Consider the following 16,845-nt stretch of genomic DNA (forward strand, 5'->3'; position numbering starts at 1 on the left):
TTGGAAGCCTCGTGTCATTTCTAGTCCATCAACCAGGCAACAGGAAGGGGGAGGGAGCAGCCATAAAAGCAGACATGAATCACTGGACAGGGCAAACTCAAAAGCCAGGGAGATCGGGGAGTTTGCATGAAAGCAGTTCTGTCCCTCGTCTCAAGTGAGGTGGGGGAGAGGCTAATAAAAGGTAGCCCGCTGCCCTTTTCCTCCTCCCCCCACCCCTTTGGGTGAGTCTTAATGATCATAGGCAGGGAGGAAAAAAGAAGAAAAACGTAAGGAGACAGCTCTAGTTTTATGCCTTCACAGGCATCCAATTAAGTTATTGGGGAAACTGATTAAGATTGATTTGAATAAGGCTAACTAGAGTTATTTGCTAAGCAGGACAAGCAAAATGCAGCTCTAATGATTTAGGACATCTCTGCTGCTTTGGAATCCCGTCAAATAATTCTTCAGCTGCTTGGATACGTTCATGGTCAACATTAATGCTTCTTGGCAGTTTCCTTAAGCTAGAAACAACTCTCCCCGCTCCCCCCCCCCACCGCCTTCTTCTTAGCCCATGATTGCAACTACGGAGGTACGCCAAAATCTGCAGATGGTGAAAGGAGGGGATATATTTAGAAGGGATATTAATGTAATTTCACCGAGTTTGAGCCTACTTGGTGTAGACACCAAGACACCAGGCTAGAAATCAAGAGACTGTGAATTTTAGTCCTCTCAGGCATGAGAGCTGGCTGGGCCGGACAGTCCCTCTCAGACCAACCTACCTCACAGGGTTGTTGCTGAAAGGAAAACAAGTGGAAGCAACTTGGAAGTATGCAAAATAAACATAGGATCTACATCTTACAATAAATAAACAAAAAGACAGGCAGGACTGAAATAAGGATCTGAATCCATTAGCATCAATTGTTTGTTTTTGTCGAGATAGGCAACGTCTTCAGGCATGTGTAAACTTGCAGAATGAATGGACCCACAGGAGGACTACAAAGTTCGTGAAAAACAAATTCACCTAATTCATAAAAAGCATTATCTTAACACATAAGAATCAGGAAGAGGGAACCTTGGGTTCAAATCTCTGTTTAGTTGGGATACTCAGGGCCAAAGTACAAGTTACGTGCCGTTCTGTTTCCTGCAAAGAAAGCTAACTTTTGTGACTGAAGAGAAGGTCTCACGGAGTATCCCCGACTGCTCATCATTTATTCATCCAATTATCCCCGCCACCCTGCCATGAACTTCTCATTAGGGGAAATAATCTTTCACGAATTGAAGGCAAATATACGTGTCCCAGGATAATGTTGGAAGATCGAATATGGGTCGGCTACTGGGACCAGAGATTTACTCTTCCGAGCTTTCAGACTTATGCCGGAACCCATCTTCTACTGGAATATGTGCTTTGGGCTATTCTCTTGAGTCGTATTTCTGTGGTGCCTTCCTATTGGCTAACTGGTGTGTTGATGATTGGCGATTGGCTGTTGTTTCCTTGTGCTGTGAAGCCCTCAGTTCCTAAATACTTGATAAAAGATAAAGCGAACGTTGTCTTACCTGAACGTTCCTTCTCTGCGCGCTGATGGAGAATCCAAATAATGGGTAGTTTCCTCAGCTTCATTGCTGGACTGGGTGACTGTTTCTTTAAGAAACATCCTTGGCCACTCCTCCTTTGCCTGGCTAAGCCCCAGTTCATTCGCGAAGTCAATAGAGGATGGTAGTCCTGAAACAACAAAAGGAGACAGAAACAAGGCAGTCCTGGCCAGAAGCAGCCATGGGACGGTTTGGATTCTCCATCAGCGCGCAGAGAAGGAACGTTCAGGTAAGACAACGTTCGTTCTCCAGCGCACTGCCTGGAGAATCCAAATAATGGGATATACCCAAGCTAGTTAGAAGAAGGGTGGGAGGCTGCGTCATCCCGGGAAGGGACAGCCAGGACAGACTGCAGTACTCGACGTCCAAAAGAAGCTTCAGCCGAAGCAAAGGAGTCAATTTTGTAATGTTTAACAAAAGGAGTCAAGGTAGTCCACGTGGCAGCCCTACAGACATCAAGGATGGAAGCCTGGGTAGCCCAAGCCGCTGAGGTGGCTGCGCTCCTAGTGGAGTGTGGAAGTATCTTCCCTGGCAGAGGAGTCCGTCTGGTGCGATACGCCATGATGATGCAGGCCCTGATCCAACGGCCTATCGTGGATGAGGAAACCTTCATGCCCAAGGTAGAAGGATTGAAGGACAGGAACAAGGCTTCGGATTTACGGAAGGCTGCAGTCCGTTTGATATAGCGGCGGAGAGCCCGTTTAACGTCCAGGGTATGCCATTGTTGTTCAAGATGATGGCTAGGAGCCGGGCAAAAGTCAGGCAGAATTAACTCCTGGGCACGATGGTATAGAGAATTTATCTTTGGCAGGAAGGAAGGATCTGTACGAAGAACCACCTTGTTGGGATGGAACACGCAAAGGTCCGGCCGTACCGAAAGCGCCGCCAACTCAGACACCCGTCTTGCCGAAGTAATCGCCACTAAGAAAGCAACCTTAAGAGTTAGAAATCGTAGAGATATAGAAGCCAAGGGCTCAAAAGGAGGTGACATGAGAGCTGATAGAACCAGTGGCAAGTCCCAAGTTGGGTATCTATGAATAGTAGGAGGACGGAGATTGGATGCACCCCGTAAAAATGTCCGTATACTGGAATTCTGGGTCAAAGGTCGATCGTTCCCAGATGACAGAACCGTGCTAAGGGCGGCCACTTGTCGCCTCAGGGTGTTAGGAGCAAGGCCACGGTCCAAACCGTCCTGTAGAAAAACAAGCACGTCAGAAGGAGAAGCAGTAGTAGGGTCCTGATGAGACTTGGAACACCAAGTGCAAAAGGCACGCCAGGAGGCGTCATATATACGGTTAGTGGATGCACGCCTGGCAGACTGCATAGTGTGAATCACACAGGCCGGAATGTTGTCCTTCCTCAATCTGATCCTCTCAAACGCCAGACGGTCAACTGCAACCATTGAGGATCTGGGTGCAGTACGACCCCCTGGCTGAGAGATATCCGGTCGTTGGGAATGTGCCAAGGACGTTCCACCGAGAGGTTCCGAAGGTAACCGCGTAGCAAGGTCGACGCGGCCAATTGGGGGCGACCAGGATGAGGTCCACTTTCTCCTCCAACAACTTGCGAATCACACGGGGAATGAGAGGCAGAGGAGGAAAAGCGTAGAGAAGGCCTTGTGGCCACCTGCTCCGCAGAGCGTCGCATCCTTCTGCTCCTGGACAGGGGAACCGGGAGAAGAATCGGGGAAGATGGGTATTCAGCTGGGTTGCGAACAAATCGACCATTGGGAGGCCAAACCTCTTTGATATCTCCCCGAACAGAGCCGGAGCTAGACGCCACTCCGCCTGATCTATTGGAGTCCGGCTGAGCCAATCTGCCGTGATGTTCTCGACCCCGGATATGTGTTCGGCTGTTAGGGAGAGGACGTTCCTCTCTGCCCAAAGGAGCATTCTCGTCGCTTCCTCCATCAGCTGTCTGGAGCGAGTTCCCCCCTCTCTGTTGATGTGGGCTTTCGTTGTCGTATTGTCCGTTAGGACTAGGACATGATGCCCTCTCACAGACGTCTTGAAGTGACGGAGAGCGAGATGGACCGCTCGTAGTTCCAGCCAATTTATGTCGTGCCGTAAGTCCCGAGTGGACCAGTGGCCCTGGACAACTGACGACTGCAGATGGGCGCCCCAGCCGAATTGACTCGCATCCGTCGTCAGGGTTAAGCGACAGGGTTCCAGGAAGAAGGAGCCCTTCCGTATGGACGGGGAGATCCACCACCTCAGAGACAGCCGTACCGTAGCTGGAAGGACCACGGTGATGTTCGAACAGGCCCAGTGGGATCTCTGATAGGGCAGGAGGAACCATTGGAGGGGGCGAGAGTGTAGACGAGCCCACGGGACGATGGAGATGCACGAAATTAGCTTGCCGAGTAATTGGGACAAGGTGATCAGGGACACGGACCTGCGGGCAAGAACCTTGGTCACTGATGACTGAATGCTGTGAATCCTGTTGGGGGATAGGAAAACCCGGCAGCTGATGGAGTCGATGAGAGCACCCAGATGGAGGATGCGAGTGGTAGGCGAGATTTGACTTTTGTTGAGGTTCAGGGAGAACCCGTGTTGTCGCAGGACACGAGAAACGACCTTCAGATCGACGACAGCCTGATGACGAGAGGCAGAAAGGATAATGATGTCGTCCAGATAGCACATAATCCTGATGCGGACTTGTCGCAGAGATGCTGCTAATGTAGCCAGCAGTTTCGTGAAGGTCCGAGGGGCGGACGAGAGGCCGAACAGCATGGCCCGATACTGGAAGTGCCTGTTGGCATAGGCAAATCGAAGAAACCGTCGATGACAAGGACGGATCGGGACATGCAAGTAAGCCTCCTTGAGATCGATTGATGTCATAAAGTCGCCTCGTCGGACGCCCTGCAGGATCGATCTGAGCGAGTGCATCTTGAAATGATGGTATTTGACGAACTTGTTCAAAGCCTTCAGGTCCAGGATCCCTCTCCAGTCCCCGGAGGATTTGGGGACGAGAAACAGGCGCGAGTAGAACCCGGAGCCCCGTTGTTCTACCGGCACAGGTTCGATAGCGCAGATATCGAGTAGGTGTTGTACCTCTGCGTCCATTAACGTCCTCTTCGCCGGATTGTTGGAAAGAGGGCACCGCAGGAAGTGGCTCGGAGGGCTGGAGAGGAAGTCCAAGGTGAGACCGAAGCGTACAGTCTGAAGGACCCAAGCATCTGTTGTGGAAGAGGTCCATTGAGGTAAAAAATGGAGAAGACGGCCCCCGATAGGTAACTCTGCGGAATAGTCACTTTCCCCTCCGGAAAGGTCGGTTAGATGCTCCGCGGTATTGACGTCTGGAGGAGGGTTGGCCTCTGCCTCGATCACGGAAGGCAGACCTATCAAAGGCTCGATCTCCTCCGTAGGAGTATGGTTGTCTGGAAAAATAGGACCCCCTGGGCCTGGAATCAGTCCGAAATGGCTGGCGCTGGCCATAAGGGGCAAAGCGCCTATCATGGCGTCTGAAGGAGGATGGCATGATTTTACGCTTATCCTTGTCCTCCACAAGTATAGGGTCTAAAGCGTCACCGAAAAGGAGGGAACCTTTGTATGGAGCAGATGCCAGCTTCCATTTTGATTTGAGATCCGCTTTCCAGTGGCGGAGCCAAAGAAGACGTCGGGTGGTGACATTGGAAACAAGGGCCCGGGATGAAAATTTAGCTGTATTTAAGGACGCGTCCGCACAGTACTCAGTGGCTGCGATGATTTTATTTATATCGTGGTGCAGCCTGTTGTCCTCAGGTGGAAGCCGCTCCTGTAATTGGCGCATCCAGATTAGCGATGCGCGGGCAAAGAAGGAAGTCGCAGTAGAAGACCTGATGGCCCAAGCGGCGGCTTGATGAGTCTTGCGGAGAGACAGTTCAGACTTCCTGTCCTCGGCCTTGAGTCCATCAAGGACGTCGTTTGATATCACCGAGGAAGACGTAAGGTGGGCCACAGGGGGGTCCACAGCGGGTAGTTGGATCAGATCCTGGAAGGAAGGATCAGAGCAGTACAAGCGCTTGTAAAGGCCAGAGGGAGCCGAGACATAGGCCGGCTGAGACCAGGGCCTTTGAACCACATCAGTGAATAATTCCGGACATGGAATAAAATCCTGGTCCGGTTTCTGCAGGAGAAATAAGTCACCATGGGGATTAGGAGCCGAGGCCTGAGATGATTGAGACGGAGCAATCCCCATGTTAGTTGTAACTTTGGCCTTGTGGAGCAAGGACTTGAACATGGAAGGTCGGAAAAGCCCCGTAAAGGCCGGCCTTTCCGGAGCTAAGTCCTCATCCTCAGATAATTCCCCTTCCTCGAGCTCCTCTTCCTCCCAAGGAGAGTCCTCCATGAAGAGGGGATCCGGACGATAAGAATAGGCAAGTTGCGGATCATCACACACATGAGCCAAGGAGGGCTGTGCCAGGGCTGGAGCGTGAGGCACATGGTGAGGATCAGAAGACAGGATGCGAGACACAGTCTGAGACACGAGATCCTGGATGTCCCGCGATAGAGCAGGTTGGAGGCCTTCAGACGGACGAAGACCGGCTGCAGTTGGCGTATAAGTAGCCTCTGGAGGTGCCTTTCCCGGAGGATGGGAGGCAGGTGCACAGGGTCCTGGGACAGCAGAAGGGAAGGCCGCAGCTCTCAAAATGTTGGACATCAGAAGAGCATTGCGCCGACCCAGATGGAGCTTGAGATACAGGAAGTGGCCTGTCTGGAGAGAGTTGTCGATGGGACGGTTGAGCCCTTTGTTGGGCAAGAAGATATTGCCTTTCAAAGGCCTTACGTTTCCTTTCCTCAGCCCGGTCAGCAGCGGAGGACCGTGTAGTAGGGTGAGGACTAGCAGATCTAGCTCTGACTTCACGAGTTTTAGGGCCTTTGGAGGAGGTCTTAGCTCTCTTTCTGGCCTCAGGAGGGCTGTAAGCCTGTTCAATTTCGGAAGATATGTCTGAATCCGCCATAACGAAGACGCAGGCCAGGTAAGTAGCTGAAAATAAGTCAGATGCAAAAAATTTTAATTGTTTTGTTGCATTTTATTATCATTATCATTTATTTATCTAGTGATTTATGTCTATTAATAATATATTGCTTTCTCTCTCTCTCTTTTTTTTTTTATTATTATTATTAGCCAGGAATACCAAGCAAGATGCAAATGAATAATCAATAATCAATAAGGGCCAAACAAGGTGTCAGAACACCTAAAGCCTAGGAGATCAGCAAAAGAGGACCAAACCATTATTGGGCTATGCCAAAGTTAACAACCCCCTGAGGTAGAATGGTCCCGCCCAGCAACCCGAATGGCGGGAAACTGCAGGAACGGCAAAAAAAGAACGGGCGCTAGGCTGAAAAAAACAGCCCTTGAACGCCTCAGCTCCCCAAGCGCCAAAGGAAAGAGCTGAAGTAAATTGCATTAGAACGCTTCAGCTCCCAAAGCGCCCAAGAAAACAACAAGGGAGGTTGCTGTTTTACTAAAAACAGCGCGCGGCTTGCAGGGCACCCACAGCAGAACTCGGTATGAGCCTAAGAGCTCATAAGGCAGTTTAAAATGGCGCGCGGCTTGATTTTCGCCGCCAACGCCATTAACGGTCGGGAGCCGAGTCCGTAGGGGGAGGCTGTCAATCACAGCGGTAATGGAGCGCTCGGCTCAGCTTAGCCGTAGAGCGCTGCCCCCAGACAATTAAAATTCGGTTCGCTTTTCTTGCAATATTCAACCGTTATTGTTGCTTAAGGATTCATCTAATGGGGGTTTGCAGAAGCGATGTAGGGACCCCCGGCCGCCACAGAAAACGTTGGAGCGGTGTGGGAGGCAAGGGGGGGATCTGGCTATTCAGGTCCCCACGCAGCGCCCCGGCGGCAGGCCAATCACTCGGAGTTGCCAGAGGTAGAGCTCCGAGGAATCCGTTACATAAAAGGGGGAGCGGAGAGGAGTCCCCTGGATAGAACCCCAGGCAAACTCACCCGCCGCAGTAACTACAGGCCTTCAGCTGTCACGAGAAATCCACACCGCTCTTGATAATTTCCCAGAAGAAGAATATAGAAAATCCAATTAATGAGATAGTTCATCAGCCAAATTGCTAGAGCCAAGGAAAAACCCAGTCTCTCACTTGACTGAGTGAATGAACTGGGGCTTAGCCAGGCAAAGGAGGAGTGGCCAAGGATGTTTCTTAAAGAAACAGTCACCCAGTCCAGCAATGAAGCTGAGGAAACTACCCATTATTTGGATTCTCCAGGCAGCGCGCTGGAGAAGCAAAGGTTCCCCTCGCACATACGTGCTAGTTGTTCCCGACTCTAGGGGGCGGTGCTCATCTCCGTTTCAAAGCTTAAGAGCAAGCACTGTCCAAGGACATCTCTGTGGTCATGTGGCCGGCATGACTAAACGCCAAAGGTGCACGGAACGCTGTTACTTTCCCACCAAAGGTGGTCCTTATTTTTCTACTTGCATTTTTTACGTGCTTTCGAACTGCTAGGTTCGCAGAAGCTGGGACAAGTAACAGGAGCTCACCCCGTTACGCGGCACTAGGGATTCGAACCGCTGAACTGCCGACCTTTCAATTGACAAACTCAGTGTCTTAGCCATTGAGCCACCACGTCGCCCCTATACTTGATAAGCTAGTGGTAAATGGGCCCTCCTGTTAACTGACAAGGGGCCCAAAATGGTCCATTGAAGCCTGGGGAATGGGCCACTTGTCAGTTAACAGGAGTGTTGATTTACCACAAGCTTGTCAAGTATTTAGGAGCTGAAGGCTTCACAGCACAAGGAAACAACAGCCAATCCGCCAGTCATCAACACAGCAATCAACCAATAGGAAAGCACCACATAAATATGACTCAAGAGAATAGCCCAAAGCACGTATTCTAGTAGAAGATGAACTCCAGCATAAGTCTGAAAGCTCGGAAGAGTAAATCTCTGGTCCGACCCAGATTCGATCTTGAAATAATCTTCCCTCTCGAGATCTTAGAAGATTATCTTTCTTCGGACCAAGTGGGAATCTTCTGCATTGAAAATAAAAGAGTGATAATAACGGATGTTTCACAACCTGCCAACACTTACATTGTCAGTGAGAATCCCAACTATCCAGTTTACACAAAGGAGGATGGTACAGGCAGAAAAAGAGCATTGAAACAGTACAAAGGCCGGCTGGCATGGAACTTGATAACTGCCCACCAAGTTTAAAATTAATGAAAGGTGACTGAATAAATTTGTCCTTAATATTTAATTATAACAGGGGGTAATAGGGATACACTTGTGGAAAACAAGTAGCATTATTTCTATTGACAAAGGAAAATGCAGAGTATTTCTTAGCTTAGGATTCCTCCCTCTCTTTGGTTATCTTCGAGTGGAAAGGAAATCCCCATCCCCATTTAAATTTCATTATTTGAATTAGTTAAAAAAAAAAAAGGTGACATGTTCCCTGGTTGTCAGCATACGGTGTTGTCACATCAAATCAAATCAAACGGTGGTGCAAACCTAATTCGTGCGTGCTTGACATTCACATCAACAAACATGAAAGGAATACATGAGGTTTAGGAGACACTTTTTATCTATCGACAACTCGTTTGGTAGCCCACTGTGCAAGATGCACCAAGTGTTGGAATAATTCCGAGCCTCTTAGGACTTAAAACAGCGCTAAGAGTTTACAAAGGAATATAAACTGCAGCTAGGAAATGACCCTAATTGTGACTGTCATCGCCTTCGCAATCCCTCTTCCATCCTTTCTTCATAACAAGCTGCTTTTAGCTGTTGGAAGGCACCTGAACTGATAATGGGCTTGTCGGAGGCTGGTATATTCAGCCCTGCTTGCCCAATTGTCATACCTAAAAGCAGCTGCATAGAAAGGAGAGTAAAATATAGCTTAAAGGGTCACAACAAGGGATAGATAGGTAAGTAGGTAGATTGATTGATTGATTGATAGATAGATAGATAGATAGATAGATAGATAGATAGATAGATAGATGATAGATAGATAGATAGACAGACAGACAGACAGACAGACAGACAGACAGACAGACAGACAGACAGACAGACAGACAGAATGCCCTCCAGGAACTCAGAGGTCCCAGTTCAGTAAATAATGCAGGCTGATAATACTCATAGGCAGAGAATAATAACAGGTATAATCCCATGTATCTGGAGAAAGCTGGGGAAGCTGCACTGTGCTATAGTTTTACAGAAGGGGGGAGAGGGAGGGAGGGAGGGAGGGAGGGAGGGAGGGAGGGAGGGAGAGAGAGAGAGAGAGAGAGAGAGAGAGAGAGAGAGAGAGAGAGGGAGAGAGAATGCAATCTGTGAAATGTCTCTTCATCTCTCCGTCCCCCAAACTTTCTGTCTCTTTTTATGCTTATCCACACTGAAGAAATGGGGAACAAAGGAGGCATTAGGAGCAAATGGAAAAGAAGCTAATTTACCTACTTGTATGCCTCAACACCTTTATGCTTTTAATATTAAGAATTATAGTTCAGCAATGAAAGAGATGACGACTCTTGTGGCATAGGCTGCATGAAAAAAAGGAAGATCTTTCAACCAGAGAACTCTACCAGAGGGAAACAGGAGTTTTTCCCCATTCTTCTGTAGCTGCTATACCCCATTAAATTCATGCCAGTCTACCTTCCCTCTTGGGAAAGAATCTCTTTGCTTGAATATTTAGATTAAAGACAGAAAAAGAAATTGTTCTAAAACGCAAATGTCTTCAGTCTGAGTCAGCCTTAAAAATTACAGCTCTCAATCTCTCCTTTTCTAGGTTTCAACTAAGTCAGAGGATGATTGGGCGATGGTAGAATATTCTCTGTATTTGGCTAGAATATTACTGTATATATAGCCTTTAATGCCAGTCCAATCTTTATCAAGCTTTAGCTACTAATCCAAGAACTATCTTGGGATGAGTGAATGAAGGAATAACATGCTACCAATTCAGGTTAAACCGCAACAATTTCTGATAAATATATTATTTGCTAAGTAACTTCAAAGAACTATTAAACGAATTAATTAGGAGACCAGTAAGTGTGGGCAGAGAGATACAAGCAGCATACAACAACAGAGTCCCTTGAGAGTGGGGCGGCATAGAAATGCGACAAAAATAAACAAACAAACAACAAAAAAGAGGGCTGTGAAAATATTTACAGACCCCTCACATCCTGGACATAAACTGTTTCAACTCCTACCCTCAAAACGAGGCTATAGAGCACTGCACATCAGAACAACTAGACACAAGAACAGTTTTTTCCCAAACGCCATCACTCTGCTAAACAAATAATTCCTTCTGTCAAACTATTTACTAAGTCTGCACTACTATTAATGTTCTCATCGTTCCCACCTCCCATCTCCTTCCACTTATGACTGTATGACTGTAATTTTGTTGCTTGTATCCTTATGATTTATATTGATATTGTTTCCTGATTGCTTATTTGTACCCTATGACTATCATTAAGTGTTGTACTTTATGATTCTTGACGAACGTATCTTTTCTTTTATGTACACTGAGAGCGTATGCACCAAAGACAAAATCCTTGTGTGTCCAATCACACTTGGCCAATAAAGAATTCTATTCTATTCTATTCTAAATCTAATAATTGGAAGGGATCTCCCATCTAGTGCAGGAACCCTTGGTTTCCAAGGTAGTCAGTATGGGGTAGCTTAAAAGAAAGATGTTTACAAGAAGGAAAATGTATGCTTAAAAAAAAAGAATAAGCATAGTTTGATGTTGTTTCTAAAGATAAGAATTTTACTACCGTAATATCACACTGTGTGTAAATCGGACAGTGTAGTGTGTGTGTGTGTGTGTGTGTGTGTGTGTGTGTGTGTGTGTGTGCCATGACCTGGATGATGGAGAATCATCATTCTCAGTACATCAAGGAATGATTGCCTATGCTGATATATTAAGCTCATTATTTTGTATGCCAAGTTGAAAAGAATAAGAAGCTATGCATTCTTGTGTCACACTTTTAGGAGCAGAAGAGTGTGGTTTGATGAATGTAGCATATGACTTCAGACCCATCCACTTTCACACAATACGTGGAAGACCCTAACTCCTATGAAGGGAAGAGAAGGGAAGGGAAGGGAAGGGAAGGGAAGGGAAGGGAAGGGAAGGGAAGGGAAGGGAAGGGGAATAGAATAAGAGGAGAGGAGAAAGGAGAGGGGAGGGGAGGGGAGGGGAGGAGAGGAGAGAATAGATATAATGGGATAGGGATAGGGATAGGGATATAGGGATATAGGGATAGGGATAGGGATGGGGATGGGGATGGGGATGGGGATGGGGATGGGGATGGGGATGGGGTGAGGTGGGGTGGGGTGGGGTGGAATAGAGTAGAGTAGAGTAGAGTAGAGTAGAGTAGAGTAGAGTAGAGTAGAATAGAATAGAATAGAATAGAATAGAATAGAATAGAATAGAATAGAATAGAATAGAATAGAATAGAATAGAATAGAATAGAATAGAATAGAATAGAATAGAATATGAAAGGGACCTTGGAGGTCTGTGACCTCAGAGCTACATTCCATCTGATCATCTCGCAGGGCTGAGAAATGCAGAAAAGTAAGACTTCCAAAGAAGTGCTCCTTCAGGGTAACAATCTAATCATGAGTCATTACTGTTCTTGAATAGTCTTGCATTATGAGTGAGTAGTGTGCACTTCTGTTGTATTGTACTGGAAGTTTGAAGCTTTCTATGTAGAGCTTCCCATTTGTGATTACAGCAATGCTGGACAAAAATGCCAATGTATGTTCCTATGACCCTCTGTCCTGACCTTTGGATAGATTTCTTTTAAGATTCTGGCTGGTTTGTACTCAAATGCTGCCTTCCCTTTTTACTTTATAGGTTGGACTCTGGTTACCATCTGTGCAGGGATTGTTGGCTTCCACACTGACTATCTGGATGCTTCAACTTGCTGAGACCCAACATTGCTTTACAAAAGGTAAAAGTTTCCCTGTCAGTCGTGTCAATTCTAGGACACGATGCACATCTCCCATTTCTTGGCTGAGAGAGTCAGCGTTGTCCAAAGACAATTTCCATGGTGATGTGGACAGCATGGCTATTTGCCAAAGCCACACAGAACACTGTTATCTTCCCACTGAAGTGGTGCCTATTTATCTACTCGCATTTGCATGCTTTCGAACTGCTAGGTGGGCAGTTAGTATGCATGAACATATAATTTAGACTTACAAGGCTATCCAACTCTACAATGACTTGTGAGTGGTAACAATTTGAGAGAAGACATGACTCGTTGTTGTTGTTATTGTTGTTGACTTAAATTCATTATAGCTACCCACTCCCATAGACTCTGAGCTGCTAATTGTACTATTACCCTACTTTTTATGTCACTCATTCCATATCCTCAGACTAAATGCTTCAATTCACAGAAATATAATTTACTTTTGGCTTCCTGCAGGCAGGCAGGCAGGATTCATTTAGTGAACATTTAATGTTTAGACTCTTTATAAAAGCCCTTTCTAGCAGCCTAACAAAGAAGCTAGATTTTAGAGTGGTTGTGAATAGTTTGTTCATTGCAAGGAATTCGCTATTACCTTTCCTATTTCCAGTCAGAGGATCTTAGTTATTAGGACCAAACCTGGCATGGATTCATACGTGTAGTTTTGCACATAAACATAACTTGGGTTTTCTGACTTTCTGAACCTCCTTCTTAGAATAATATATGATGCCCCTATCTATAGACTCCAGGACTCAATTAATAATATCCAGCCTACATTCTCTAGGCTATGATGACAAACAGTGTGAGTCACAAAAGGCAACCAGTGTTTCAGTGCTTGTTAAAATAACCATTTTAACGCAGGGACATTATCCAACATACACTAACCACATCAGCATATTCTGGTTATTTTTATCACTATAAATGTACCACGTCTGAAGCTCTTGCAATGTAGCTATGACAACTATACCATAGCTGTTTCTAGTTATACCTTGGCAGCTTTGTAGATAATATGGCTGTTCAGCTTTTTAAAAATACGATTTCAACATTTCGCCTTTGTTCTCTGTTTTTTTCTACACCATTCCCTTGTACTTAATTAGAAATAGCAGCAATGTACATGACATGTGTATGAAACCTCTAAAAATAGGAATTAGGTTAAATTTGGTAAAAAAAATTGATGTTGACACAAATGGATGGGTCCCAATTTGTAAGACATACATCCCAGGCACGAATTCTGGAAAAAACCCTTAATTCTGGTTACCTCATTGATTTCTTTGGCATTACATATATCCATCAATATAAATATTTTTACATACATGTACAACAATAAAGATCTTTTCTAGCTTTTAGAAGACAGGTCTGTGTGCATAACTGGAACTATATTCTACCTTGTAACAAACAAACAGTTAAAACAAACTCAAGTAATCGTTAGTTGGCATTATTACTAAAACGTACAGAGTTAGACTATTTGTTAGTCCATTTATAAACTGAATCAACTATAATCCATTCTACCTGAGCTCAGTTGGGATTGGTTCAAAGGCTCTGAAATAGATGCTGAACCATTACTATCCATCTCCAAATCTGGATGCAGTTGTGGAGGGTGGAAAATGGAGCAAAATAGGATAAAAAAGTTATTATTTTTAACGATGGATATGAGCACCTTTCTATTATTACATTTAATTAGTGTTTAATAAACATTGTGTTGTCTGGGTTGTGTTTTGTTTGCTTAACAATACAAATTATAGTCCTAATCTTTACCCCTTTTTTTTCTAGCCATTGATAAAATAAATTCCATGTTTGGTAGTATTCTGTATCTTCTTTCTGTTTAATCTTTATGAAGAGATAATTAAGAAGATATTGGACTGTGCAGAAATGGACAGACTTACACTGAAGATTAAACAAAAGCACCTTGATTTTCTAAGGCACTGATATTCTAATTTCAAATGTCTGCTCTTTTACCTTCTAAAAAGTTAAAATATGAAACAAATGTGACCTTTGATTAGAATTTACTCTCTTCTACCTGAAAGCATGACAATTATTAGTTTGTCAAAAGTATTCTTATTAATGTCTGCTAAGATTTCGTTTAATGTGAAAAGTCAATTATAACTTAAAGAAAACAATAGATTGGTTAAAATGGGTCCATTTCTAGGGCTAAAAGGTATTGTACTGTGTTTCCCCGAAAATAAGACCCTGTCTTTTTTTTTTTTAACCCTGAAATAAGCGCTTGGCCTTATTTTCAGGGAGGTCTTATTATTTTGGGGTGCGTGGAGCAAGATGGGGCTCTTCTTGCCATCTTACCTGATTTCCAACTCTGCATTTAAATATTTTCGGGAGGGCTGATTTTTTGGGGAGGGGGGTTATTTTAGTGCATGCGCTCAAAAGCCCGATTGGGCTTATTATCAGGGGATGTCTTATTTTTGGGGGAAACGGGGTATTATATTTTTACTGCAACCCTTACAGAGCATATTAGAGTTGGAGGCTAAGAGCATCAGCACCAGCTCTCCCGTTAGTCAGTCACATGTTGGGTCTCTGTGTACCACCTGCCAGGGCCTTTAGAATAACCTACCGATTTCTCCGCTGCCATGGTTTTGTTTTATTAATAGTATGGTTTCCATGGTTTTGTTTTATTAATAGTATACTGAAACAAATTGACAACATATGCTCAAAGTATGTGATGATGAAACTGACAGACTCATTGAACAAATATTGCTGCAGAGGATGTCTAGTATGGAACACACAAAAAAATATTTTTCGGGCCATATGCTGTGATATCAGAGAATGGCAAGCACATTTATCTGTCTGATGAAGCCATATTCAGGAATCAGAAAGGAATGAAAAAGCAGTGGTCCTATCCTCCATGATGTAATGCTGAAGCAAGCCAGAAAGTCATATACACTTTATATTTTTCCCTACGATTATATCACAACACAGAAAAAAAAAACAAGCTGTAATTTCCACTGCTTTGTCTTTTTCCCCAAATGAAATTTCTCTAAAGCACATCTCACACCCATGTAGCTTTTCTCCAAATGAAGTGAGGGAAAGAAGCTGTACCCTTCCAGATACACTTTGGAGACTCGGTGGCAACACACTTTGTCATTCCTTGTTCTGTACCCTTTTCTGCTGCAATTTTGGAGTATAATACATCTCCATTATAAATATGAATAGTATTAAAAGATATGATCTTAGTGGAATGCTTTCCTTTTGTGACAGGTTGCTTTGTAGGACAAAGCTTATGTGCTTCTACTACTGCTAAAGACTCTAATAATGAAGAAAAGTATTATAGATTGTCATGAAAATTATTAATACTATACTAAATTATGCTTAAGTAATTCCCATTCTCTGATTCCATGCAATTCAAAAATTTAATCTAGGAATTAATTGTAGAAAACACTAAAAGTGTGTCTGTGTACAAAAAAAAAATATGTAATTGTATAGGAAAATCAACATTTTTCCAAAGCATACACTTTTAAGATTATGCAATCTTCTTACTGTGGGATATGATTTTACAAATACTACTTGTATAATAAATAAATAGTTGGCAATTTTAATTATTCCTAAAAAATTGTTTCAAGATCATTTTTCTCCTTCCTCCCTTATTTACCTTCTATTGTAGATTTTGTTTTAATGCATATTGTGAAACAAAAAATGTACAATGTACAAGGAAATCACACTGAAAAGTCACTACACATTCCTCAGATACTGAGTACATTAATATACAACAGTATTCCAGAATTCTGACTTTTTCAGGATTAAACAACAAACGCAAGTTATCTTGCTCGATCATTTTCACATCATCCCAGACAGCATTTTCCATGGTCTGTTTGTTGAGATATTCTCGGAGAAAAGAAAAAAAAGGTAAGAACAAATTCTGATGTCTCGTTTTGTGTTGTTCAGAAAGGAACATGGCAACAGTTTCTGGTTTACAAACTATGACCAAAAAAACCCGCCTTAAGACAGAATTTGTCCTTGAGGGCTCAAATGGGAGGTAACAAGCATTCTGGTTTACCATTGTATAGGAATGCAATTACAAATTCAGCTGAAAATAAAAAAAACGATGACACAAAAAGAAAAAGAATAAATGAAAACGTACAAGGGGGGAAGTAGCTCCAGGATGCTGGACGGGCTCCAGGGGCAGGGGAGACTGGGAAAGTACAATTTAAAAGAAAACACATTATTAACAGGAACATCCACCTGGAAAAATAAAACATTTTCATTTCAAAAGACTATAGACTTGCCTACACTCATTTCTTTAACACTGTGCAAAGAGTTAAATGCTAACACAGGAACCTAATTCTACATGTGCTGAGGATTTCCACAGTTCTTTGCACACGCCCCAAACCTCTTCTGAAAAATCAATGGAAGTTTGTATTATTCAGCAGTA

At 44.2% G+C, this 16,845-nt stretch overlaps 1 protein-coding gene across 4 annotated transcripts in view; it reads right to left on the minus strand.

The window, feature by feature from the left end:
• The window catches only part of ARHGAP32 (Rho GTPase activating protein 32), a 196,568-nt gene that overhangs the window by 52,709 nt on the left and 127,014 nt on the right, over nt 1-16,845 (minus strand). Inside the window, exons 11-12 of one of the 4 annotated variants that reach the window (XM_087875674.1) lie at nt 16,555-16,605; nt 13,977-14,045 (exon numbers count right to left, since the gene is read on the minus strand). The exons of the other annotated variants lie outside the window; for them this stretch is intronic. Coding sequence (XP_087731800.1) covers nt 13,977-14,045; nt 16,555-16,605 — 120 coding nt within the window. The remainder of the gene's footprint in view (nt 1-13,976; nt 14,046-16,554; nt 16,606-16,845) is intronic. 4 annotated transcript variants of the gene reach the window in all.

The sequence above is a fragment of the Pantherophis guttatus genome, chromosome 9, assembly GCF_059756535.1.
Source record: "Pantherophis guttatus breed Tessera chromosome 9, ASM5975653v1, whole genome shotgun sequence".
In the NCBI taxonomy this organism is placed as follows: Eukaryota; Metazoa; Chordata; class Lepidosauria; order Squamata; family Colubridae; genus Pantherophis; species Pantherophis guttatus.